The sequence below is a fragment of the Ichthyophthirius multifiliis genome (assembly GCF_000220395.1).
Source record: "Ichthyophthirius multifiliis unplaced genomic scaffold scaff_1120509251349, whole genome shotgun sequence".
NCBI classification, from domain to species: domain Eukaryota; phylum Ciliophora; class Oligohymenophorea; order Hymenostomatida; genus Ichthyophthirius; species Ichthyophthirius multifiliis.
The window spans coordinates 1-26,520 of NW_004085960.1; the positions used below are offsets into that span (position 1 = coordinate 1).

At 14.2% G+C, this 26,520-nt stretch overlaps 5 protein-coding genes across 5 annotated transcripts, besides 57 other annotated features; all 5 read left to right on the top strand. All coding sequences in view use genetic code 6, as the record gives it.

Moving 5' to 3' along the window:
• Positions 1 to 549: 549 nt before the first annotated feature.
• Positions 550 to 602: a microsatellite.
• Positions 551 to 594: a microsatellite.
• Positions 603 to 1,552: 950 nt separating the features above from the next.
• Positions 1,553 to 1,592: a microsatellite.
• A 238-nt stretch (positions 1,593 to 1,830) lies between these two features.
• Positions 1,831 to 1,891: a microsatellite.
• Positions 1,881 to 1,948: a microsatellite.
• Positions 1,949 to 2,268: 320 nt separating this feature from the next.
• Positions 2,269 to 2,331: a microsatellite.
• A 170-nt stretch (positions 2,332 to 2,501) lies between these two features.
• Positions 2,502 to 2,556: a microsatellite.
• Positions 2,557 to 3,146: 590 nt separating this feature from the next.
• Positions 3,147 to 3,539, top strand: IMG5_186630 (hypothetical protein; the record flags this gene model as incomplete). Its single annotated transcript, XM_004027207.1, has 1 exon — positions 3,147 to 3,539. Exon 1 carries the CDS (start codon positions 3,201 to 3,203, stop codon positions 3,537 to 3,539), a length of 339 nt encoding a protein of 112 aa, XP_004027256.1. The 5' UTR covers positions 3,147 to 3,200.
• An 815-nt stretch (positions 3,540 to 4,354) lies between these two features.
• Positions 4,355 to 4,397: a microsatellite.
• A 1,603-nt stretch (positions 4,398 to 6,000) lies between these two features.
• Positions 6,001 to 7,078, top strand: IMG5_186640 (hypothetical protein; the record flags this gene model as incomplete). The annotated part of the gene is made up of 4 exons (XM_004027208.1): positions 6,001 to 6,151; positions 6,206 to 6,570; positions 6,621 to 6,788; positions 6,851 to 7,078. The coding sequence occupies exons 1-4, from the start codon at positions 6,025 to 6,027 to the stop codon at positions 7,076 to 7,078; spliced, it is 888 nt and encodes a 295-aa protein (XP_004027257.1). The 5' UTR covers positions 6,001 to 6,024.
• Positions 6,174 to 6,204: a microsatellite.
• Positions 7,079 to 7,278: 200 nt separating the features above from the next.
• IMG5_186650 (hypothetical protein) lies at positions 7,279 to 7,578 on the top strand (the record flags this gene model as incomplete). The annotated part of the gene is made up of 2 exons (XM_004027209.1): positions 7,279 to 7,460; positions 7,509 to 7,578. The coding sequence occupies 2 exons, from the start codon at positions 7,279 to 7,281 to the stop codon at positions 7,576 to 7,578; spliced, it is 252 nt and encodes an 83-aa protein (XP_004027258.1).
• Positions 7,579 to 8,737: 1,159 nt separating this feature from the next.
• Positions 8,738 to 8,775: a microsatellite.
• A 202-nt stretch (positions 8,776 to 8,977) lies between these two features.
• On the top strand, positions 8,978 to 9,523 carry IMG5_186660 (hypothetical protein; the record flags this gene model as incomplete). The annotated part of the gene is made up of 2 exons (XM_004027210.1): positions 8,978 to 9,342; positions 9,407 to 9,523. The coding sequence occupies exons 1-2, from the start codon at positions 8,992 to 8,994 to the stop codon at positions 9,521 to 9,523; spliced, it is 468 nt and encodes a 155-aa protein (XP_004027259.1). The 5' UTR covers positions 8,978 to 8,991.
• Positions 9,361 to 9,405: a microsatellite.
• Positions 9,365 to 9,389: a microsatellite.
• Positions 9,524 to 9,838: 315 nt separating the features above from the next.
• Positions 9,839 to 9,886: a microsatellite.
• A 1,319-nt stretch (positions 9,887 to 11,205) lies between these two features.
• Positions 11,206 to 11,265: a microsatellite.
• A 202-nt stretch (positions 11,266 to 11,467) lies between these two features.
• Positions 11,468 to 11,515: a microsatellite.
• Positions 11,516 to 11,692: 177 nt separating this feature from the next.
• Positions 11,693 to 11,764: a microsatellite.
• Positions 11,696 to 11,751: a microsatellite.
• Positions 11,765 to 11,900: 136 nt separating the features above from the next.
• Positions 11,901 to 11,941: a microsatellite.
• Positions 11,942 to 12,029: 88 nt separating this feature from the next.
• Positions 12,030 to 12,089: a microsatellite.
• A 759-nt stretch (positions 12,090 to 12,848) lies between these two features.
• Positions 12,849 to 12,932: a microsatellite.
• Positions 12,933 to 13,062: 130 nt separating this feature from the next.
• Positions 13,063 to 13,130: a microsatellite.
• Positions 13,131 to 14,264: 1,134 nt separating this feature from the next.
• Positions 14,265 to 14,313: a microsatellite.
• Positions 14,278 to 14,317: a microsatellite.
• Positions 14,283 to 14,320: a microsatellite.
• Positions 14,287 to 14,320: a microsatellite.
• A 142-nt stretch (positions 14,321 to 14,462) lies between these two features.
• Positions 14,463 to 14,521: a microsatellite.
• Positions 14,522 to 14,699: 178 nt separating this feature from the next.
• Positions 14,700 to 14,736: a microsatellite.
• Positions 14,737 to 15,483: 747 nt separating this feature from the next.
• Positions 15,484 to 15,562: a microsatellite.
• Positions 15,486 to 15,551: a microsatellite.
• Positions 15,548 to 15,591: a microsatellite.
• Positions 15,592 to 16,339: 748 nt separating this feature from the next.
• Positions 16,340 to 16,364: a microsatellite.
• A 476-nt stretch (positions 16,365 to 16,840) lies between these two features.
• Positions 16,841 to 16,899: a microsatellite.
• A 574-nt stretch (positions 16,900 to 17,473) lies between these two features.
• Positions 17,474 to 17,529: a microsatellite.
• Positions 17,481 to 17,527: a microsatellite.
• Positions 17,530 to 18,434: 905 nt separating the features above from the next.
• Positions 18,435 to 18,479: a microsatellite.
• Positions 18,446 to 18,484: a microsatellite.
• Positions 18,485 to 19,324: 840 nt separating this feature from the next.
• Positions 19,325 to 19,365: a microsatellite.
• Positions 19,366 to 20,509: 1,144 nt separating this feature from the next.
• Positions 20,510 to 20,768: a microsatellite.
• Positions 20,511 to 20,641: a microsatellite.
• Positions 20,514 to 20,772: a microsatellite.
• A 1,189-nt stretch (positions 20,773 to 21,961) lies between these two features.
• Positions 21,962 to 21,987: a microsatellite.
• Positions 21,988 to 22,100: 113 nt separating this feature from the next.
• Positions 22,101 to 22,148: a microsatellite.
• Positions 22,149 to 22,331: 183 nt separating this feature from the next.
• Positions 22,332 to 22,379: a microsatellite.
• Positions 22,332 to 22,380: a microsatellite.
• Positions 22,381 to 22,457: 77 nt separating this feature from the next.
• Positions 22,458 to 22,508: a microsatellite.
• Positions 22,509 to 22,615: 107 nt separating this feature from the next.
• Positions 22,616 to 22,656: a microsatellite.
• Positions 22,647 to 22,675: a microsatellite.
• Positions 22,676 to 23,909: 1,234 nt separating this feature from the next.
• Positions 23,910 to 23,935: a microsatellite.
• Positions 23,936 to 23,972: 37 nt separating this feature from the next.
• Positions 23,973 to 24,143: a microsatellite.
• Positions 24,144 to 24,705: 562 nt separating this feature from the next.
• Positions 24,706 to 24,734: a microsatellite.
• Positions 24,735 to 25,460: 726 nt separating this feature from the next.
• Positions 25,461 to 25,528: a microsatellite.
• Positions 25,467 to 25,544: a microsatellite.
• Positions 25,472 to 25,527: a microsatellite.
• Positions 25,493 to 25,531: a microsatellite.
• Positions 25,493 to 25,537: a microsatellite.
• A 112-nt stretch (positions 25,545 to 25,656) lies between the features above and the next one.
• Positions 25,657 to 25,692: a microsatellite.
• Positions 25,691 to 26,259, top strand: IMG5_186670 (hypothetical protein; the record flags this gene model as incomplete). Its single annotated transcript, XM_004027211.1, has 4 exons — positions 25,691 to 25,724; positions 25,790 to 25,884; positions 25,932 to 26,030; positions 26,089 to 26,259. 4 exons carry the CDS (start codon positions 25,691 to 25,693, stop codon positions 26,257 to 26,259), a joined length of 399 nt encoding a protein of 132 aa, XP_004027260.1.
• A 135-nt stretch (positions 26,260 to 26,394) lies between these two features.
• Positions 26,395 to 26,438: a microsatellite.
• Positions 26,439 to 26,520: the final 82 nt, after the last annotated feature.

Here is a 26,520-nt window from a genome sequence, read left to right on the forward strand (position 1 = left end):
AAAAANAAAAAAAACAATTTTTGTTTTACTTTAAATGTAGTGTTTTTTTTTTTTTGAAAACATTTTTTATATGTGATTATTTTCAAAATTTAAGCTAGAATTATTATGAATATTTTTGTTTAATGATTTCAATTTAAAATGATCAAATTTTACTTTTTTAAATTCTAAAAATCTTTATGATTAAAAGTTTATTGTATCTCTATATTTATTTTATTCTAGGCTTTTTGTAGATTCTTTATTTTCTTTATTTTTTTTTCTCAAATTATTATTATTTATATTTTCTAATAAAATATTTAACCCGGATTTTTTTTAATGATAATTATTTTATTAAGTTTATTTTTATTTTTTAATAAAAAAGAACTTACTTATTTTGGAGAAGTATTTACATTTTAAGATATTAATCTTCCCAATTTATCCCTTTCATTAACAAAAGGAATAAAAGATCTTTCAGTATTAGATAAATTATCTCTTTTTTAAATTTAGTTATGTTAAATATCAGTTAAAAATGTGCCTAATATGAAATATAATTTATCTTTACTAGATTTATACTATTTTTTATTTATTTATGTATTCATTTTTTATATTTTATTTATTTTTTATTTTATTAATAAAAATAAATATATAAAATATTAATTTTAATATTTATTAATATTTTATAAAAATCTATTAAAATTAAAGAATAATTAATATTTGATTTATTTATTATATTTTATCATTTTAATAAATTTAAAAATAAAATGTGAAATAATATTATATATGATAAAATAATTAATAATTAACCTAATTATTTTTAAAAAATTGTTAAAAAACTTCACAATGCCTTAATAAAGGAAAGATAAGATCAAAACGTATTAAATAATTGTAAATAATTTAATTGTTATTAAATTAATAAATATATTAAGAAACAATATCAATTAATTATTCCAATATAGTTTTTGGTACAAATCAAATTCTTTGAATTTATTATTATTAAATAAAATTTAAATATAAGCAAACAAAAATTCATTACAATTATTATAATTATAGTCTCCTGATTATAATAAAAAAATATGGCATATTATGCTTTAATAATAAATAAAAAAATCTTTGATAATAAAAATTAATTCAAAATTAATTAAGTAGATATCTCATTAATATATTAACCATATAGATTATAGTAAAATATATAATCTAGAAATAAAAAAAGAGCCAATTATAATTATTATACAATAGGTATTTTTTATAAGTAATAATAAATATATAAATATAAAGAAATTGATGTAAATTATAAAGATAAAATTGATTATTATTATAGCAAACACTAATATAACTAAATGGAATATATAATCCTAAATTATATTCGAAAAAAGTTAAAATATTTTTTTCTTTATTATAACTTGATATTTATGATTTATTAACTTTTTTAAATAATAATAATTTTGTTAATTAATATTTTAATACATAAAAGTAGAAAAATCATAGAATCAATATTTTTAATTTATAGAAATAAAATTTACATAAGAAAATATAATAGATTAATATAATTATTAAGTATAAATAAAAAAATGTATTAATTTTTATCAAAAATAATAATATTTTTATATAAAAAAATACAAAATAAACTCTTTTTTATATATAAATTTTTTTTTATACTTAAAAAACTTTTTTCTTGTATTTACAATTGAATAATATTTATAAGGTGAATCCTTTTTTTAATTATTTAAAAATTATATTAAGAATTATATGTAGTTATTATAGCCATTAATAAAATATTATTATTTTTAAATCTATTTATATTTTGTTTACAAAAGGTTATAATAAAATAAAAATATTAAAAAGCTAAATATTATTTATAAGTATAATAAATAATTAATAGTAAAATAAATTATAATATAATATATAATATAATATAATTGTTTTCAAAACTAAATATAATATAATTGTTTCAAAAATTAAATATAATAAAATTATTTAATTAATTAAATTTATAAAAATAAAGAATAAATGTTATTAATAATATAAAATATTAAATAATAAATATAAAGTTATATAATTTTATGTATAAAAAATATTAATAATTTTATATTTTATTCTTTGTTAATTTTAAACTTTATATTAGAAAAAAAGATTATATTTAAAAAATATATTTTATAGAAAAATATAAAATTAAAATCCTATAAATAAATATATATTAAATATTAAATTTAAATATGATAAGTGCTATTTTTTTGTAATTTATTTTTAAAAACAATAATATCAACAAAAAAAATAGATTTAAAAAAAAAGAAAAAATATATAAAAAAATGATAAATAAATATAATTTAAAAAATCAATAAAATAAATAATATAAAATAAAAAAATGAATCTTTTATAATGTATATTATATAATATTGACATAAAATAATTTTTTATAAAAATTTTTAAATACATCAATAATTGCAGTAAATATAATATTTAATCAAAATTATTTCTGAAGATAATGAAGAAAAAAATTAAGATTTATTATATTAAAAATATTAATTATAATTAATATAATCATATGAAAAAAATAATTACTTTAATCATAAGAAAAAAATATACTTAAAATATTATTTGGTCATTTTCTTTTTAATTTATATTAAAAAATAAATCAACAATAAAATGCAAAAATAGATATAATATCATTTATTTATTATTATTGTTAAAATAAAGTATTACTATAAAAAATAAACAAAATAAATAATTTTTTTTTTAAATATATTATTTAAATTATTTGTATATAAAAATTTATAAAATAAGCATTTATAAATTATAAATGTTTTTCACTATAAAACGTTTAAATTATTGAATTATATTTTTTTTATATAGTTAAAAAAGTTATAGTTACTATAAATTGAAAAATGTAATATTTATAAATTAAAATAATACATATTTATTTTGTATAATAATGTGTTTTAATACTAAATATATTTTCTTACTAATGAATTTATAATTTTAAAATATTCTCTTAATAATCCACAAAATAAACAAAAATTAATAATAATATAATATATAATTTAAAAAAAAAAAAATAATTAAATAAATAAATATAAAAACAACCAATAAAATAGAAATGGATATATATAAATAAAAATAATTACTTTTAGAAATAATAATGGAAAAACTATATTTATTTACAGTAAATAATTTTGAAAAAGAAAACGAAGTTTTATTTAGTTTTGACATTTCTCATTTAGTTTAATATGAAGATTATTAATAAAAAACTCTTTTTATAAACATCAATACAGAAAATATAGATGAAAACTACTTCTTTTTTACCTAAATAGAATATGATTAATACGATGCTTTACTTTAACATTACATATAAGAACCAAAAGTAATTCTAACAAATTTACAAAAACTAAATTAATAATACAATGATGAAGAATTGCAAATTGAAGAAAAAAATTAAAATAAACTAATATTACAAGACAAATAAAAAATAATATTATTAGAATTACTAGAAGTTACATTAATAACAGAAGTAGAACTAAAAGGATAAAGATAGTTTAGGAAAGCCTTAATAATAATAAATAGATTGAAATTTATTATTCTAATTAATAACGAAATTCTTTTTAATATTAAGTTCTAGAAGTTCATTTATAAAATATAGCATTTATGGCAGGATTTTTAGAATTTAGATTGCTATTAAACTTTATAGTAAAAAAAATAAAAATTAATTCTATTTATTTTTATACAATAGCTCTATTATATAATCGATTAAATAAAATTATAAAATTTAAATACATAACTTTTGGGATAATAATATAGAATTTAAAAGTTAGATAAATCTTTTTTGGCCTTTAGAAGATAAGCTGGAATGTATATATAATATAAATCTTTATATATTAAAAAAATAAAATTTAAAAGGTATAAAACCAGGACATCATATATATTATTAAAAAAATAGTAATTTTTTTGGATAAAAAAAGCATGGATTTTGTATTACTAATAATTAAATATTATTTTTAGTAAAAAGAGATAATTTAAGTTATTATAAAATATAATAGAGCAATTTAAATTATTTTAAAGAAAATTATAACCAAAAAATATTATTTTATGATAATATTTTAAAAGATGATCTTAAACTATAATATATAAATTATACTATATATGACCATCCCTTTTAAACTATTTTTAAGGGCAAAACTTATTTTTTAATTAAAAGATTAAATTTTTATATATAGAAATAAATAAAACAAGATTTCTTGCCTAAACTAATATAAATGGCTAACTAGAGTGATGATTAAATAATAAGGAATATTATCAGAATCGTAAAAGATATAACAAATGAATTTAATGATTGTTTTTTCATATCTCTTGAATGATTAATTAATATTATTTCTTTTTAAATTTTTTAAAAAAAATATATATATATAAAAATAAATATTAATAAAAATGATAAATTTTACTAAATTATATTAAAAAATAATTTATATTTGATTTTTATTTTGTTTAATTTACTAAAAAAATTAATTTTAATTATATTAGAAATGAAAATACGATTTTTTTGCTAATTTAAATATAATATATTTCATATTTAATTTAATTTAATTTATATTAAAATTGATAAAAAATTTAATTGAAAAAAAAAAAAAAAAAAGTTTTATAAAATAAAGAATATATATATATTTTTTAATCAAAAAAAAAATCAAATCATAAATATTTATATTAAAATAAAAAATTAATATTATTTACAAAAAAAATATAAAATAAATTAATTTCATTTTATTATATTATAATAATCATTATTATATGAATATTTTATGAATTTATTTAATATTTGAATTAACTTATGTAACTGGACAACAATTATTATCTTTAACATGTTCAAATACACAAGTATAACAAAAAACAAATCCACTAGAAGCTAAAACAGCAGGATTTTTAATCAAAGATTTACAAATAGGACAATATTAACTTGCAATAGAATTTGTATTATTCAAAAAAGGTGGTTTTACCAAAACATTATTATTAAAATTTTAATTATTTTAATTATTATTTCCCCTATAATACCATTCAAGGGCTTTTGTGGATAAAAATAAACCAAAAATGAAATATTTTTTTAAAAATTCATTAAAATAAATTATATTTTAATTATTTTATTTTTATTCTTGTAAACGCACTAATTTTTAATTTAAAACATGAAAATCAAATGTATAATAATTAAAATTTGGATCAAGCAAGTATTTTGTATTGTAAATGAAATTCACTAAATTTAAAAATAAATGGAAAAGTGGATACATTTTTAAATATATTTATTATGAAAATGATATTTATTCCTAATTTTATAATAAAGTTTTCAATTATAGGTATTTTTTTTCTAGTTTATTGATTATATATGGAAATATTGTTGTAAAAAATAAAACTAAAGCTTTTTTGTTTTTAAATGTTAAATTATTTTTTATATCTTCACGTTTGTAATTATAAAAGAACTCTGCATATGTCGCATTATGTTTCTTAAGGTAATATATTTATATAATATTTTCAAATATTAATAAAATTTCATCTTTGAAGTAACGAAAATTTACTAGACTTAAAAATTTATCAAATATTATGTTTACTAAATAATAATAAGCGCCTTTTAAATATCTTTTTTTTAAAAAAATAAATAAATATATTACTTTTGTTTTTTTTGGTTTAATTTTTTACTCTTGAAATTATTAAATTGCAAAATGTTCAAAAAAATGAATTTTCTCTTAAAAAATTCTTGATTCCATTTTTTTTTTTTGAATATATATTTTTATTAAATATATTAATTTAGATATTTTATTTTAATTATATATAAAAGGAAAGATAATATATTTAATTAACCAAAAAATATAAATAAAAAAAATGCTATATATATATGTCCAAATAATTATAGTTTGTCATCTTTTATTAAAAATAAAAGCAAATTAATGTAAAAATAATAATATAAAAACTTGTTAAGAAGTAAAAAAAAAAATTATAAAAAAAAAAAAATTACATAATTTTTTTCTTTATTAAACCAAAAAAAAATAAAATAAAAATCAAATAAATAAGAAAATGGAAAATATAAACTAAACCTGGTTCTAATTTCCTTCAGATACTGATTTTACATATCATAATATACCTTTTGGAGTATTTTCAACTAAAAAAGACCCTGAAGATGCCCGTCCTGCAACCCGAGTAGGTAAAAAAAAAGAAACCACCACAAAAAATAAAAAAAAAAACATAAAAAAAAAAGGTGATTATTTAATAGACTTAAGGGAATTGGAAATAAACAATTTATTAATTGGCGAACAATATAAATCTTTAAACCGAAAAATATTTTAATCAAGAACTCTAAACGACTTCATGTCATTGACAAGATCTGATTGGAGAGAAGTTCGTAAAACAATCTAATAATTATTACATTTAGGTTCAGAATTAGATAAGAATCTCGAATTAAGAAAAAAGCTTTTTTTCCACATAAATGATATTATTATGCATTTACCAGCACACATTTAAGATTATACAGATTTTTATTCATCTAAAAATCATGCATATAATATCGGAGTTATGTTTAGAGGAAAAGATAATGCTTTGTAACCTAATTGGACCCATTTACCTGTTACTTTATATATATTTTTATTTTTAAAAGATATAAATATTAAAATTAGGTTGGATATCATGGAAGAGCATCCACTGTTGTAGTTTCAGGAACTTCAATTCATCGTCCTAGAGGTCAAACTAAAGCTCCAACAGCAGAAAAGCCTTCTTTTACAGAATGCAAAAGACTAGATTTTGAACTTGAAATAGGAGCTTTTATTGGAGGAAAACCTAATAAAGTAAAAAATATAAAATAAAATAATTTTTAGTTTTAAAAAATCATAAAATAAAAATAAAATAGCTGGGGGAACCTATTAATGTTAATGAAGCTGAAAATCGCATTTTCGGTATTGTCCTTATGAATGATTGGAGTGCAAGGGATATTTAAAATTGGGAATATGTACCTTTAGGTCCATTTTTAGCTGAAAACTTCGGAACTACAATTTCCCCTTGGGTAGTTACTTTGGATGCTTTAGAATCTTTCAAAATTGATTTGCCTAAATAAGATCCCGAACCTTTCCTTATTTGAATGAAAAAAAACATTGCTCTTATGATATTTTCTTAGATGTTTATTTATAACCTGAAAATGCTTAAAATTAAGATAGAATTACTAGAAGCAATTTTAAGTTTAAATATATATATATTTTCATTTTTTTATCAATTAAAAAAAGATACCTTTATTGGAGTATTACTTAATAATTGGCACATCATAGTGTTACTGGATGTATTATGAATCCTGGAGATCTTTTAGGTTCAGGAACTATTTCAGGAACTGAAAAGCATGAATTTGGTTCAATGATTGAATTATCTTGGTCAGGTTAAGAAAAAATATAACTTTCTAATGGATAAGAAAGAACTTTTATTTAAGATGGAGATACTATTACTATGAAAGGTTGGGCTGAAAAAAACGGGTTTTTAATTAATTTAATTTTTATTTATATTTTATTTTAAATAAAAAGTGTAAGAATTGGATTTGGTGAATGTAGTGGAAAAATACTTCCTGCTCATCCGGAAAATATATATTATTGATTTTTTTTTTTAAAAAAAAAAAAAAAAAAAAATTAGCAATATTTATTAATAAAAAAGAAAAATCTTAATAAAAAAAATTTTCTCCAAAGAAAAATTATTTTTTTAATTTTTTATTTAATATTTTTTGCTTAAACCAATTTTCTCGTAATTTATTTTATCTATATTTTTATTTCTGGATTTTTAAACCCTTTCTAAATTTTATAAAATTTTCCAATTTTTTTATCGGAATTCAATTAATATCCCCTCCCCTCATTCACTAAAATCATATAAATTATTAGTTTTTTAAGAAAATAATTTTCTCATAACTGTTTAAGGCTTAATAAAATAAAATCTCAGGAACAATAATAATTTATTAGCACACTAGCCCATTGACAATATATATATTTTAAATAAATAGAATCTCAAGTTTCATAAATTTCATATTGATTTACTAAATGTTCATTTTAAATATTTCTTATTATAGAAATTTTGTTTAACATTTTTTTTCTTTTATACTAACTTCTTATAAATTTTATGAAATTGTTATTAAAAAATATGTGTATAATTTATTCCTATATATATTTTTGCAAAAAGACCTCTTAATATCATTTTTTAGGCAATAAAATATTCATGGAATGCCCTTTGTATTCCATATTATATCAATATATATTTTCCAAACTTTAGATGTTTTTTAGATATACTATATATATATATCGAGTATTTTTCAATATTATTTTATTCTAAAAACTTATAAAATTATGCTTTTTATGCTTATTAAGAATTTCAAATTTATTTTTCTTTTATATTATATAATAATAACGATATTTTATGCTTTTACAGAATTCTAGATTTTTAAAAATAATTTCTTTACTTATTTAGGTCATTTTCTCTAATTATTTTTTAAGGATTTCGCCATGTTTTTTGTTGGCTTAAATATTTATTCATCATATAAAGAAAAATGATTTATCATAGAAAAATGATTATATATAAAATTATTTTTTGATTTATTTTAGTTATATATTTTAAAAAATTTATAATAAAATAATAGAGTATATAATTATAAATATATTTTTATTATAGATTTAATTTATAATATTTTATATTTTTTTAAATTATAAAATTACCTGATATTATCTACTTTAAATATAAATAATTTTATAATACTAAGAATTAAATTCAATATATTAGATATTAATATCTATATTAAATATATAATATATGCGTATATTTATTTAAAAGTTATGTTATATTGTATATCTAATTAGAGTAAGCTTTAAATTAAATTTCTATATTTATTCTATAATAAAAAAATTATTGTTATATATAAATTAATTAATTTTCATTGTTTAACAAAAAACATAATTCATTCAATAAAATTCAATAAAAAAAAAAAAAAAAAAAAAAAACCAAAAGCATAAACAAAAAATATAAACAATGAATTTATCCGAAGATGACATTTAATTTTGTCAAAAAGCATTTTCTGATTATGATGAAGATGGTTTAGGATCTATAAATGTTTCCGACTTAAAATTAGCTTTGGATAATATAGGATGCTAATTAAAGGAAGAAGAATTATTTAAAATGATAAGTGAAGTTGATGAATAAAATACTGGTTAAATAAAATTTTCAGATTTTCTAGCTATATATTATAAATTAAAATATAAAAATTTAAGTTAAGACGACTAAGATACATTAGATGCATTTGTAGCTATGGGAGGAAACGCAGATAAATCCGGAAAAGTAGATGCAGTTGAACTAATAAGAATCGTTAAAGAAGAATTTTAAGTTAGTAAAAAAAAAAAAAAAAAAAAAATTTAAAAAATTTAAAAAATAACTTTAAAAATTTTAGATGACTATTGACATTGAAGGACTTATTAAAGAAGTTGATGAAGATGGATCAGGCGAAATTGAGTATTCAGAGTTTTATTAATTATTATGTTCTGGTTATGCTAATGAAGGAAATTGATTGTGCATAAATGTTACATAGAAATAGATATAGATATAAATATATATAATTAAATAAATTACTATATGTTGCTTTGATTTCTTTTTATTTATTTTATTTATATTATATTTTATATTACAAATGCTTTTTATAAACATACATCTATATTTGATTTTTTTATTAAATTTATTATGTAAATAATACAATAGTTATATAATTTTTAAAAATCAAATGTTATTTTATATAAAATAGTCTATTTTAAATATTATTATTATTTTTAAAAATACAAATTTGTATGATGTTTTGGTTTTTGTTTTTGTTTTTTTGTTAAAAAAAAAAAAAATTAAATATTTAAAATTAAAATAATTAAATTATTTAAATTAATTATTTTATTAATAAATTATTGATAAAATTATTTAAAAATATTAAATTTAATATATAAATATAATTATTTAAAACAGTTAAATATATTTTTAATTAAAATTATTTTATATAATAAATAAAAGCATTATATTTTTTTTTGTTTCATTTAGTCTATCCTTTATATCTTACACTTTCATAACAAAAAGGTTTAAAAGAAGGGGTATTTTCTTCTTAAATTTTCTTGAGTTTAATTACTCTAGATTTCATATCATCCGAAAATCTATCCACAAAATTTTATTAAGAATGTATTTTTGATTTAGTTTTTTTATTAATTGAAAGAACTTGATTATTTTCTATCTTTTTTTCTTCAGCTTATATTTATATTTTAGATTATACTTTTTATTTCCATTATATTTATTAATTAAAAAAATCATCTGCACTTCTATATTCTTGTGATTATATATTTAAGTTAGGCATATAAGTACATTATTCAAGTTCATTTAAATATTTTAAATAATTAAAATAATTATTTTACTTTTCTATTTTTTTTTGTATTCTATATTTCTATCATACAAATTATTCTTTTAATATTAATTCTATTAACAAATTAATTTCGAAACATTATTTATTTATGGTTTAGAATATATGCTTTCCAAAATTTTTTTCTTGAATAATTTTCTATTGTTCTATTTTAATACTCTTTTGCATTAAAAATTAATTATTTTTTCTAAAAACTCTTCATATCGCTTTTAATTTCTAATTTATTTATTCAATTATTTTTAATTTAATTAATTTTTATTTGTTTTTGTATTATTTTCTTTAATATATTCCTTCCATAATTATATGTTTTACAAAATCAATTCCTCCTCATTTAAATTTTATATAAAAATTTAATCATCTTATTCTTCTTCATTTATTTATTTTTATAGATTTTTTAAATTCTTAATTATAATTTATTCTGGAATGTCCTTTATATATTTATATTATATTTAATTGATTTTTAATTATTTTTTACCATTTTTAAAATTATGAGAAAATATTTTATATTTATTTATTTTTTTAACTTTACTAAAAATTATTTTTTTAAATATTTTATTAAAGGCAGATATGTATTTACCAATCTAAATAAAATATATTCTAAAATAATAACATAGATTTATTGATTTAGAAATATATTATTTCTTTTTATTTTAAAATTTATTTATATTTATATTATATATATATAATTATTTAATTTAAATAATTAATTAAATTTTTATATAAAATTAAACTAAAATATTTATTTAAAAATTTAAAAAAATTATTCTCTATATAAAAATAAAAACTATAAAAATATATATAAATTATTAAAAAACTTTATAATTATTTTATAATTTAAAATTTTTAATAAATAAAAATTAACTTTTAAAAAAATATTTTATTTTAAAATAAATCATAATAAATTTATTTAGAAATTAATAATAGTTATTAATTATTATAATATTTTAATTAAATATATATAAACATACATATCAAAATATTTTATTTTATAATTAATGGAAGAATGTAAATTTATTATATATTATAATTTTGATTTTTAATAAATTAAAAATTTTCAAATATATTTTTTATAAAATAATTTTTTAAATTTTTCTATTGAAAATTTTTTAATAAAAAATGATAATACGATATTATTCATAAATTATAAATTCTTGTTTTTTAATTTATTTATTTAAATTACTATATATTGATTTTTTTAAAAAAAAATTAAATATAAAAAGAGAATTAAGTTATAAGCTGAAAAAATAATACATATAAAATTAAAGATATAAACCAAATAAAAGAAGGAATATTAAAATATAAAAATATAAAATTAAAAATTAAATTTATAAATATTAAAAAAAAAAAAATATAGAAATACAAATTAAAATTTAATTTTAATTCTTTTTTTCTAATTAAATTTCTTATATTTATTTTAACAAATTAAAATAAATGTTACATTTACATATATATATTTATAATTTTTATAATAAAAAAAATTTAATGGGTAAATGAAAAAAATAATTTTAATATAATAAAAATAATATAATATAATAATTCATATTAAAACTTGTTATGTCAAACTTTAAAAAGAAAAAATAGTAGTATTAAATTATAAAAAAATCATATGAAAAATAAATAAATGTATATTTATATATTTATATATTTATATGTTTATATGTTTATATATATTTTATATTAATATTAAAAATTATAATTAAATAAATAAATATAAACAAACAAAAATAAAATAAAAAAGTAAAATGGATAATTAAAATACAAACCAATTTTAACTTCATGATTAAAATCTGTTAGATTTATAAAATAATTAGCGTAAAAGTCTAAATGAACATGATTAAAATACACCAAACCGTTCAAGATATTTTTCTTCAATGAATTATTAAGAATATGTTTATTAATTTGATAAACCTCCTGCTTGCCCTAAACTTCTGTAAAATAATTAAAAAAATTAAAAATTATTATAAAAATAGACCATAAAAAGTTTTATCAGGATAAGATAATAATTTTTTCTTAGAAGAACCATAATAATAATTAGATGATGATTATAATATGTAAATTTAATTTAAATGTTTTTTTTATTTTTTTAAAATTTTAAAAAGTCGTTGTTATTCTTAGAGTATGCCTATGAAACCTTTTTTTTTGAGTGGAAAAAGTAGCTTAAAATCTAATTATGAATAAAAAGTTATTAATGAAGATTAGGAAGAAGATTATGATGATAATGACGTTGATAGAGAAGATAATAGCAATTTGCCTATTTTTCCAATTGACTAACTTCCTAAAGAGTATAATGTTATTAATAATCTTATTGAATATAATAGGATTAGAGCAAATACAGAATTAAATAATAATGGACAAAGTATATTCTAATTTTGCTCAATAAGAAGTAAATAAAACACAATTATTCATTGATTAAAAGTTTTTGATTTTTTTATTTCATTCATTTTTATATTTTACTTTTATAAATAATAATTATATTGTTTATTTTTTATTTTTTATTATTAATATTATATTTTATTTTATTATTATTTTTGAACAATATTAAAGTTATATTATTATTAAAAATGTATTCATTCTCTTATTTTTATATAAAAAAAATATTTTAAAAAATAAAAATGAGTAATAAAATATATATTTAAATTAGGAAAAAATAACTCTTAAAATAAAATTATATAAATAATTTACTTTATTTTATTAAATAAAATTTATTAATAATTTAATAAATTTTTATAAATTTAAATGTAATCATATATATATATATTATTTAATTATGTCATATAATATTAAGTAATATATTATATATACTATGTAAATTAAATATATTTATATTTATATAAAAATAATTTTTATTAAAAAAAAATACTCCAAACTAAAATAATTATGAATAGCTATATTTTATATAGAATAAAAATGTTTATAGAAATATTAAATTTAAAACCTAAATTACTTTAAAATACAAAAAAAGCAGAAAGAACATTAAAATTATATATTGTAAAATTAATATAACAAAGAAGATTTTGAAATATAATAAATTTTTTGACAATATAATCTATTATTTTAAAACAAAACATTAAATAAAGATATTTTATTTGTGAAAAAATATTAAAATGTAAATATTTTTATAATGACTCTTTTTTATAACTAAATTAAAAAGGTTAACATCAGATATAAAAATACTTACTTAAGAGTTATTAAATCAAATAACTTCAAAAGTTGAAAAATTAGAAAAATAAATAAAGCTTTAGTTAAAAATAATTAGTTATTACTGAAGAATCTAAATAATAAAAAAAACATCGAAATAAGTCGCTTTATTAGTAATACCTATACAAAATAGTCTTTAAAGAAATAATATTAATTTCTTATAAAAATTTTAAATCTATAATTAATTAAAAAAATAATAAAAAAATTTGATGCAGTAAAATAGATTAAGTAAATTTTTTGATTATATTTTGTTAAATGAGAAATGATATAATCATATGTATATTATTTTAAATATAATTTTGAGATTTATTTTTATTGGTAATATTTTAAAAAAATAGTTTTTAATATTAAACTTATTTTAAAAAAAACTTTTTTGAAAATAAATAAAAAATAATATTTTTTAAAAATATATTTTCTTAGTTTAAATTTATTTTTGTAATTAAATAAAAAAATTTACAAACTTTTGATTATTTTAGATATTTAAATAAAAAAATTATATATTAAACACAATTTTTTTAATATAAAATTTAATTTGAAAATAATATTTTTTTTTATTTAAAATAAAAAAAAAATTAGATATAATTTTATTTAAAACAAAAAATATTAATTATCTTAAAAAAATTTAAAGTAAAAATAAAAATTTCAAACTTTATACAATAGTAATAAAGTATTATAATAAATAAATATATATATAAATAAATATATATATATATATATGCATATATTTAAATTAAAATATTGTAAAAAATTTAAACTAGTCAAAAAACATAAAAAAATTAACTATCATATCTGCTATAACTAAATATTTATATAATTTCAATTTTTCAATAAAATTATAAAATTTATAGTTATAAGAAAAATTTATTTATATATAAATATATACAATTATTTTTTTATTTATTCAAATTATAAATTATTACAAAAATAAGAAAAAGAATAAAAAAATAAATTAAAATGAATCGTAGTATTAATTTATAAAATAAGTCTAAAGAAAAGCTTAATTTTTTACAAGAAACAGCAAAGCATTAAAATTAGACGATTCATAAATAATCTTTAAGCAAAAAAATATAGTATATATAAAATAAAAAAAACAAACTATAAAAAAAAATGTTTATAACTAAAAAATAGTTTATCTTTATTTTAATCAACAAATAATAATAACAATAAAAGTAAAGATAAACTAATTATAAAAAAAAATAAAAAATCAAACGATAGTTAGCTGAAAGATTCGAAAATTTCAGAAAAATCGCATATTTTAACTAAAAAAAATTAAAACAATAAAGAAAATAGATCAACTTCCTCATTTGAAAAAAAATTCTAAACATTAATTCTTAACTAAAAATATATTTAACAAAAGAAAAGAATTTAATTATAAACATATGATTTAACAAATATGAAAAATATATTATAAAAAACAATAGAAGAAAAAGTAAGATAAAAAAAATATATATTAAACACAATAAAAAAATAATATATAAATAGGATTAAAGTCAAACAAATAAAAAATAAAATTCTTTGAAAAAATTTATTTAAGTAGAAAACTACTTATAAAATAGATCATATTAAATTTCCTCTATAAAAAAACTTAAATTTAAAGCGAAAAACACCTTGAAAAAAAATTAAAGACAATATTAGACCTAAAAGAACTTTTTTAAGCCTCTAAACAATTAAATTTAAAAAATTTTTTTTTAAAAAATAAACAGATTCAAAATTTTCTAGTAAGTAAAAGTCAACTCAAAAACACGAAAAAACTCAAAGTTCTTAAAATATTCTAAACTCTTCTTAAAATATATAAAATAATATAAATATTTAAAGCTAATAAACTATTTAAAATGTTTTTAATTCTTAAAATATTTAGTCTTCTTAAAATATCATTAATAAATAAAATAATTAAATTTCTTAAAATATTTAGAATTCATAAAATATAAATATTTCTTCAAATATTTAAGATTAATAAAAATTTACAAATTAATAAAAAAATTAAAATTCTCAATATAATTATATTCCAATTACTTAAAGCATTTTAAATTTATAAATACATGAAAATTCATAAACTAATTAAAGCTAATAGGCTATTTAATATCCTTAAAATGTTTAAATCTCTCAAAATTAATATAATTAAAATTCTTAATATAATATTAACATCAAAAATAATAATAACATTTTACAAGAAGATTAATAAAATGCTCTTGATTATTTAAAGTCTTAATAAAACGAAACAAATAATCAAAATCAGCTTTAATTATATGTTACATAAGTAAAAAATACTCCTTTAACCCAAACAACAATATATTTAAGTGAAAACACCTAAAAAAGAGAGGAAAACATTCCTAAGCCAAATTAATTATAGCTACATAAATAACATTACTATAAAAGTACAATAGTAGAGGCTTTCTAAAATCACACCAACTAAAAAGCAACATATATTTTGGCACGAAATCATCTAATCCAAAGCATAAATTGTGTATAATTAGCCAAATTATTAAAACCCCTTCCCTAAGATATTTTAGATTAGAAAAAAGTTTATCTACCAAATACAAATAAAAAGACAATAATTTTTGATTTAGACGAAACACTAATACATTGTACCGAAACTGCAAATTTTCAAGTTCCTATATCTGTTACTTTTCCTACAGGAGAAATTATTAATGCAGGAATAAATATAAGACCTTATGCTATACATATATTAAAAGAATTAAATTAAATATATGAAATCATAGGCATATATTTTTTAAATTATTTTATTTATTTATTTTATTTAAAAAAATAAATAAAAAAAATTAAAGTTTTTACAGCAAGCCATAGTTGTTATGCTAATGTTGTTCTTGATTATCTTGATCCTGAAAAAAAAATAATTTAACATAGATTTTTTAGAGAGCATTGTGTATATGTAGAAGGAGTCTATATAAAAGATCTAAGTATAATTTAAAATAGGTTTAATTTTTTAGAATTTATGTATTTATTATATTTTATTTAAATATAGAAAAATTGAAGATATGATAATAGTTGATAATGCTTGTTATTCATTTTCATTTTAATTAGAAAATGGACTACCTATAGTCCCTTTTTATGATGATTAAAGTGATAAAGAATTAATTCATTTATATCATTATTTGAAAAATATTTAACATGAAAAAGATTTTAGAATTGTAAATAATAAATTCTTAAATTTAACTAAATTTTCAAATTTTTAAAATCCATATGATTTAATTAACGAATTATTTTTAAAATGAAAAAAAATAATATTTTATTATTGTATTTATATATAAATATTTTTTTCTTTATTAATAAATAAAAAATAATTTAAATATAATATTATAAAATCTTCAAATTACATTATAATTATTTTTATATATTTATATGTATAATTCTACTATATCGCTTATTATATCTTTTCTGAATTTTTTAAGTTTATAAATAGCTTGTATTATATATATTAATTGTTATTTTAACAATAAAAAAGATTTAAAGTATCTATTTATATAGTTATCTACGTCTAAATGTTTTAATTATTTACTATTAGTAAGTATATAGTGTAAAAATTAGCTTTTATCTTTAATTTTATATATATTTGTAAATAAAATTAATGTTTTTAAATTTTCAAATTTATAATGTTGAAAAGTTTCATAGAAACAATTTTAAAGTTCTAAGCAAATCCTATTGTTAAATTTAATATAAAATTATTAATTATTAATGTTTTTAATTTTTTTAAAAAAACTTTTTTCTTATTAAATAAATGTGTAAATCTATTAAATTCTAATTATTTATTTAAATTAATTTTATTATGATGAAAAGTTATTAATCGTTAATATTATTTTAAGAACTAATAAAAAATTATATAAAAATATAAATAATTTAATACAAATAAAAATATAAATATATATATATATATTTATATATTTATATATTTATATATTTATATATATTTTTTTTTTTTTATTTTTTTGTACATTATTTTTAATATCTGAAGCTTATAATTAAATAATTAATGAAATATTTTTTATTATTAGTTGTATTCTATTTAAATTTAATCTATATTTATTTCTAATTAATTAATATTTTTATTATTTTTAAGAACTTTTAAAATCTGTTAATAATTATCATCATTTATATTAATATCTAAATTTAAAGAAACTATATTTGTTGTGTTTGAAGATATTATATTAAAAAATTATTTATTAAAAACGCATTAACTTATAATTTAGTTTTCACATTACAAAGAAATATTAGTTAAATTGTTCAAATTTATATTTTAAAATTTTTGAATAATTTATTAGCCTTTTTATAAACAAAAGTTTTCTTAATTTAAATTTGCATCATCTTCTTCTTGTTCACTTTTTTTTTATATTATTAATATTATTTTTTTAACAAAAATATATTACTCTATAATATTAATAGATATTTTTTATAAAGTCCTTTTTTTTAAAATATTATTAAATAAATATTAATTAAAATTTTCAAGACATTTTCCTATTTTTTTTTAAAAAAAAAACAAACAGGTATATTTATTATATACCAGTAAATTTTGAAATAATATAAGAAAGTGATATTTATTATAATTTTGGAAATTATTTTTATATATTAAGCCCATTTTAATATAATTAATAATATTCATATTCTAAACATATAATATTTTAAAAAATATCTAAATTATTTTTAAATCTTTTTATAATTTTGCATTTAATAAATAAAATTATAATAATTACTCATATAGAACATTTAATTAATTCGCATAATTTAAAATTAAGTTTTTTAAATTTTAATAATTTTCTATTGAAAGTTCATCTAACTATACAATTATATACTTATTTTTTATCAGATTTAAAAACTCTTTATTAAATCTATTTTTATTTATTTAATATTTTTTTATTTTTAATATTTATATATACCCTTCAAAGCATTTGATTCCCTTCATTTTAAACTCTACTTTCGGACAATATAATAATTTTTTATATATATTTACATCTTCGTAATTATCTTCATTAATAATAGCTTTTTACATTTCTTATTATTATTAATATTATTACTTATAAAGATCTTAGTTTATTTAATGTGACTATTATTTTAAATATATTTATTTATGACAATATAAGTTTTTGTCTTCTAATATTAAAATGCATTTTTCACAGGCTTTATTTACAGTTAACCCATGTTTAATTTATAAATAGCATACTTAGTTTTTATAGCAAAAATAGCAATTTTCATTCATTTATTAATTTATATTATTTTTTAAAATATAAAATTTAAGATAAAAATATATATAAAATAATTTTATTCTTTTTTTTTAAAAAAAAAAAAAAATTTAAGAATTTTTTTTCTTAAATTTTAACTATAATAATATAAAATTTATTTCAATTATATTTATGTGATCTTAATATAAATGAATATATTAAATATATAATTATCTAAAAAAGAATGAATTATTATTATTTTTATAACAAAGTAAATTATATTTAAAATAAATTTTAATTAAAAACATTAATAATTTAAGATAATATTTACATAATTACATTTTTTTAGTAAAAAACTAATGATTTCAAAAAAAAACAAAAAAAGCATATATATATATATAATTTTAAATAATTAATAAAAAATTCTTTATATATTCGTTGAAAAATAATTATTATATATATTTTAAATTAAAACAAAAAAAACATATATACTCACTAAAAATAATTAAAATATATTAATATATTCAAATAAAAAAAACACATACTCTTAAATAAAATAAATAAATAATAAAAAAATGAATTATTAAAATATAGATGACTCTATACCAAATTTCAAAGAAACCGACATAATAACATATGGCGAACAATAAGAAGAATTTTCCCAGATTTTAGAAATAAATTAAAGAATTTTAGACACCAGTTATAGTGAACGTTTATTATGCTTTTTAAATATAGATGATTCTCGTAATTAAAAAACAGTAATTTAAACCAAAAACTAATAATAATAAAAAATGGTAATAGATAGGCCTCCTTTATCTTAAAGAATAGAAAGTAAATGCACAGCAAAAGATAAAAATAATTAAGGAAATTAAACTACTATTAATAATAATAAAATGACACATTATTAAAACATATTATTAAATGAAACTAAAATAAAATAATAAAAAAGCTTATATTCATTAGAAAAATATAAACAAAAAAGTACAAGAAATCGTTAAAATTACTATTCTTAAAACAAAATAACAAATTTTTATGATAACTAGTAAGCAAATATAAACCCTTAAATATAAAATAATAACTAAAACATATAAGTAAAAAATATGTTTATATATATATATAAATAAAATAAATATAGATTAATATTCTCCATGAGTCAATAAATGTTTAAAAGAATATCAAAAATCAAGATGAAATTTAAGAAGATTATAAAGAATTTTTAAATATGATTGAAAAAATAAAATTATAAAACATTAAATTGATGATATTAATAAAATTATTAATAAAACAGAACTTTTTCTAATAAAATAAATTAAGATCACTAAAAAAATCAAATCTAAACTAAAATTTATGATTCATTTTAATTTGTTAATTCAAAATATATAGAAATGATGGGTAATTTTTAAAAAACTTTCATCAAAAGGAATGAAACATAAGATAACAGTAAAGTTTATATGAATAAAAAAAGTAAAACTTAAGATAAAAATATTATATATCAATATGAAACAGCAAAAGAAAAAGAAAATAATAATTTATTGTAATAATACAATATTTCTGGAAAAAGTATAGAAAAAATGAAAATTGAAAAATAAAAAAGCTTTGAAAAAAGTTAAATTTAAAATAAAAATATATACGAAATTTAATAATATTAACCATATAATTAATAAATAATATAAAAATACTAAATATTAGATAAAATTAAATTTAAGAATAATGATTTACAGGATTACATAAACATATAATAATAATAAAAAAATTAATAAAATATATATAAATAACATTAATAATAATAATAATAATAAGAATATATATAATAATAATAATAATAATAATAATAATAATAATTATAATAATAATAAAAATAATAATACAAAGATTAATAATAATATTAATATTTATAATTTTAATAATAATAATATATGTAATATTAATAATAATAGATATAATAGTTATAATTATAACAATAACAATAACATTAGTATTAATAATAATTAATATTAAAAGCAAATAACAATTAAAAAAAAAAACAATTCAATAACTTAATTTTGTGAACAAATATATCTATAAAATATATAAATAAACAAAAGTATTTTTTTTATTTTTTTATTTTTTTTTAAATAAAAATAACTAAATTAAAAAAATGAATAAAATATTAAAAAAAACAAACATGCTGTTTATTTTATATTAACTATTCTAATTATTTGCCATAAAAATGTATGAAAATAAATAATTTTTTAAGTCTTAAAAAGCTTCATTATTAATAGGATTTGCTGCATTTTTTTTCCAAAAAAAGACCTATTCAAGATTTTAAATAATGCTTTTAATTTAAAATGAAATTGTTTTATTTTTAAAAATGTAGAATATAAAAATATCCAAAAAAATAATTTTTATTTCTTTCATATTTTTAATATATTCACTATTTGGAAAAAAATAGTAAAAAAAAATTCAAAAAATATACCGTATTTAAAAAGAAGAGGATTAAAATTCCAAATACGATGTTTTTTTTCCTTGCCGAAAAAAAATGAAGGAAAAAATATTAAACAAATCCAAAAATTATTCTATTTTAATTCTAAAACATAAATGTTTATTCCTTTCAAATAATATAATATCGTTATTCTTTTATAAAATTAGTCAAAAACAGACCTTTTTTTCAACTTGTTTTCTTCTTTTTTTGCTTAAAGAGGGTTTATTGTATTTTCGATTTGCCCTTAAGATTTTTATGAAGTTTAAAATTTTCTAAATTTTATATTAAGTTCTTAATTTTTGTAAAAAATTGATTTCTCATGTAATCTTTCAATTATTGGATTCTAAGAAAGTGCTAAAATAGCAGTTTAAACTGCCTAAAATGATTAAAGAATAAAGGGGTTTTGTATCACTTTTGAATTATCGGTTTGGTCTTTGGAAGATTTTGAAATTAATGAAGGTATTTAATAAAAATTTTTAAATATTAATGGAGTTAGAGGGGATAAAATGAACACTTTTTTGGAAAAAAGCTTTAATAAATGTATTGAAAATATTCATTAAGGAAATTTCATTTAACTAATTAGTTAATCATTAGAAAACTTTTTAAATAATTTTGTTTTTGTTTGATTTTCTATTTATATATACATTATGCATTACTTGTTTGTATTTTTTTATATAAATGAATCAAAATAAAGAGGCTGTTTTGCATTTTTTTTGATTGAGTTTTATAAAATAAAATAAAATAAAATAAAAAAATATATATATAAACAAAAAATGCATTATGATATTAGTTTTAGTAATTTTATTTTTGTTTTGATATATGTAAGTATATATGTTTTTTTTTTTATAAATTTACATTTTGTCATTATTATAAAATATATTCTTATTTATATTTTAAAAAATTATTTTTATTTGATGTATTTTTAAAAAATTTTAGACTATAAATATATATATACTTAAAATAGACTTTTTATTACCTTTTAAGAAAAATCGGTATATTCTATATTAACTTTGGAATTTTATCACAATAGTTTAAATATTATTAAAGATATTTATTTAATATAAATTTTTAAATTTAATATATGTTTAGTAAAAATTTTATATTTATTTTTTATATTTATATTTATATTTATATTTTATTTTATTAAAAAATCATGTATATTTTTATTTTTTTTATTTTTTTCTAATTTTGTCTTCGTAAATAATATTTAATATTTTTAAAATTATTATATTTATTCATATTATTATTATTTTTTATATTTTTTAAATTTATTCTTGTTTGTTTATATTGATTTTTTCATTTTCTTTTAATAATATTTTTATTCTCATTTTTATTTATTTAATATGATTATGTTTTTCTTATTATTATTTTAGACATATTATTTTATTATTAAAAATTTAATTATTAAAATTTAAATTATTTTATTAAATTTATTTTATTTTTAAATTAAAGTATATAAATAATCTTTTTACAAATAAATAAGTAAAAAAAATTATTTATATTTTTAATAATTACTTTATAATATATTTTATTCATTTATCTGTATTCTTTATTTTTATCTTTCAATAAATTTTTATTAGAGTCTTTTATTTTTTTTTAAATCTAAAATACATATTAACTAAAATTATTTATTTTAATTTATAAAATAAATAAAAATATGTATAATTATTATTAACATCGTAATTTATCTAAAAGTCATTAATATTATTAATTGATTATACAGAAAGCTTTATATTAAAAATATTCAGCATCTTAAATTTATTATTATACGAAAGATATACATGACTTATTATATAATTAAATAACTAAGAATACAATAAAAATTATTGATTTTTACACATATGATGACGATTAAAATTATTTTAAAAGGTTTTATCAATAAAAAGAGTATTAAAATAAAATGGAATTAATTGTCGAATATTATAAATATCATACAGATATTCCTAGATTATTTATGTTACCAATAACAATGCCTTTAAACAAATTTCATAATTAAAAAAGAAAATATATATATTAAAAAATAAATAAAATTATATGTTATGAAATTTAGTAAAAGGAAGAAATTAAATAAATGAAGGAAAGTTTATACGTATAATAATAAAATATGTTAAGAGAACTTGAAAGTTAAAATAGTTTTAAGAGTGTAACAATAGAATAAATAAATTAAAAATTAAAATAAATCTTAAATTAAACCAAAGAATCATATTATAGTAGTTTTACAATGTTGGAAGATGATGATAATTAAAAAAAATCATTAAATTCTTTTTAGAAATTCCTTAAATAAAAAAAAATCGATATTTAAATAAAGTAATTTATAGATATTAGTAAAAAAAAACAGTATAAAAAATAATTAGTTTTTAAAAAATAGAATAAGAATAAAATTTGAAAAATATGATATAATAAGAAAATGAAAAAACAAATTTTAATGAGATTTAATAAAAATAAAATAATGAAATTAATAATGAAGATACTAATAAAACTAAAGAAATATAATGTAATACATAATTGAAAAGTTAAAATATATAAGAAATTAAAAAAATACAATAAAAGATATAAATAATCAATAATAATATACTGATAAATCAGATAAAATATAATGTAATTATATTTAAAACTAAAGAAAAAAAATAATACAATATAAATATAAAAATGTATAATAAATAAATACAAGTAATAATATTAATATTAATATTAATATTATAAAAAAGAATAATATAATTATTAGAAAAAATTATAGTAATAATAAAAATTAATATAACAATAATAATAACTATAATAATAACTATAATAATAACAATAGTAATAACAATAATAATAATAATAATAATAATAATAATAATAATAATAATAATAATAATTATAATAATAATAATAATCATAATATCAAATATAATAATAACAATAATAAAAATTTACAAATATAAATAATAATTAAAAAAACACTTTAGATTTAAATATATTTTTTAGCAAAAGTAAAAAATAAAGTCAATCAAATATTTAAAATACTCAATTTACTCCACTAAGAAAATAAATATAAAATAAACAAGATTATTAAAAACTTCAAACTACTCCTTCTTAAAATTATAAAATACTTCTATAAAAAAAAAAATCAAAGCTTGATTTTTATTAGATGCACAATAATTTATAATAAATATCAGTATCTAATATTTCCAGTAGAAAACCAAGTTCTCCTTAAATATATTTTAATTATTTTTTTAAATCCAATAATATGGAATATGATAAATATAAATCTTGTGAAATATCAAAAGAAAATCCTAGTGAATATTTAAACTTTGATTATATATAAAAAAATAAAAAATCTAATGATAGTATGTAAAAAAAAATCAATCATATTAATAAATAAACATAAATATATAATCTTTATTAAAGAAATATCTAAAATTAAGTTTTTTGTAAAAATTTTAAATCTAAATAAAAAAATAGCTAATAAAATGTAATTTTTTTTTAAAAAAAAAAATAAAAAAAATAAAAAAAATAAGTTAATAAAAGATGTATATAAGTCAACTTTTTTAACCAGCAGAAATTAAAACAGTTAGGAAAACTCTAAAGAAAAACTAAAATTGAAAACATAAAACAGTAAACTTAAAATAAATACGATAAATTAAATATATAAACAATGTCAAAATAATATACTTTAGTTAATTAAAACAGCATCTAATTCTGTACATTGCCATAACCCAAAACTTAATTAATATTTTCATGTAAAATAATTATAATAATAAAGTGATAGATTAAATACGCTATCGAACTCTTAAAAGAGAAGCATTTAAAAATTATAATCTCATGAAAACTATTAAAGTGTAATTTAAAAATAAATAAGTGAAAAACACAAATATAATAAAAGTGATATTGCATGTATTTAACAAAATAAAAAAAAAAAAATCACTTTTTATATTTAAAATTATTAATAAAAAAACGCGAATACTATTAATAAAGAGTAAAAATTTCTTAATTTAAATAAATAAATATCTAATTCTCCATTATAAAGTATATATAAATAAAACTCCATTTAAAAAATTAAAAAAAATAATTTTAATAGTAAAATTATAAAATAAATTTGAAAGATTATTCTTTAATTTTATTCTTATAAATCTTTATAAGAATAATTTTATAAAAATGGTATTAAATATTAGCTAATAAATATTGTATTATAAAATAAAAATTTATAATTTATAAATAAATAATATTATTGTTTAAATTTTATTTTTAAAAATAAATAAATATAATATTTTAATAATAAATAATTATATATATTAATAATAATATATATAAATATATATACATATTTATTTTTATGTAATTATACATATATATTTATTTTATTTATATGTAATTATAAAAATTTTTTAAGAATTAAATATAATATTTAAGATAAATAAAATATTAAAATTATATAAGGAAAAAAAATTATAAAAAATAAAAATATTATTAAAAATGACTATTTTTGACGAAACTTGGAGTGAAAACGGTATATAAATAATATTTATAAATTTAAATTTTTTTTTTGAAAACTAATATTAAATTTATTTTCAGACTATATGTTTAGAAATAAATTAAACTTGACTTCATTACCTAAGAACCACGTTGAAAAATTAAAAGATTTAAAGTTCGATTTTGTTGAATACAAAGTAAAAAAAATTATTATTTTATAAACTAATTATAACTAAATAAAAAGGCTCATTCACTTATAGCCTGCCATTTATATGAAAGAATGACATTACATTGCATGAATTAATATGGTTTATTTAAAGATTTTTATAGACCTGAATGTTTAGTAAGCAAAAAAATTATTGTTTTTTAATTATTAATTTTTTCAACCATTTAAATAAAAGGATTCAGCACATTATTTTAAAAGTTGTGTAGAATTAAATGCTGCTTATGGAAAATTAAAAAAATATTATCCAGAATAGTTCGTTAGTTCAGGATATGCTAGACCTGTACCTTAATTCGAATAAATAGACCCAACTATTAGTAAACCTACTAATATTGTTATTAAGAGTTGAGGAAATGTTACCAAAAATAAATAAATGGAATATAAACATTAAAGTATATTAAAGTATATACTTTTATTTTATTTTTTTTTTATAAAAAAATAAATAATTTAAAATAAAATAGAATTAAAATATCTTTTGCATTTATTTATTAAATACATTTTTTTTTTATATATATATTTTTATTATATTTATGATACTTTTACTTCTAAAAATTTACTATAGATTCATTTATATTAAAGAATTTACAAATATAAATTATTAATTAATGTG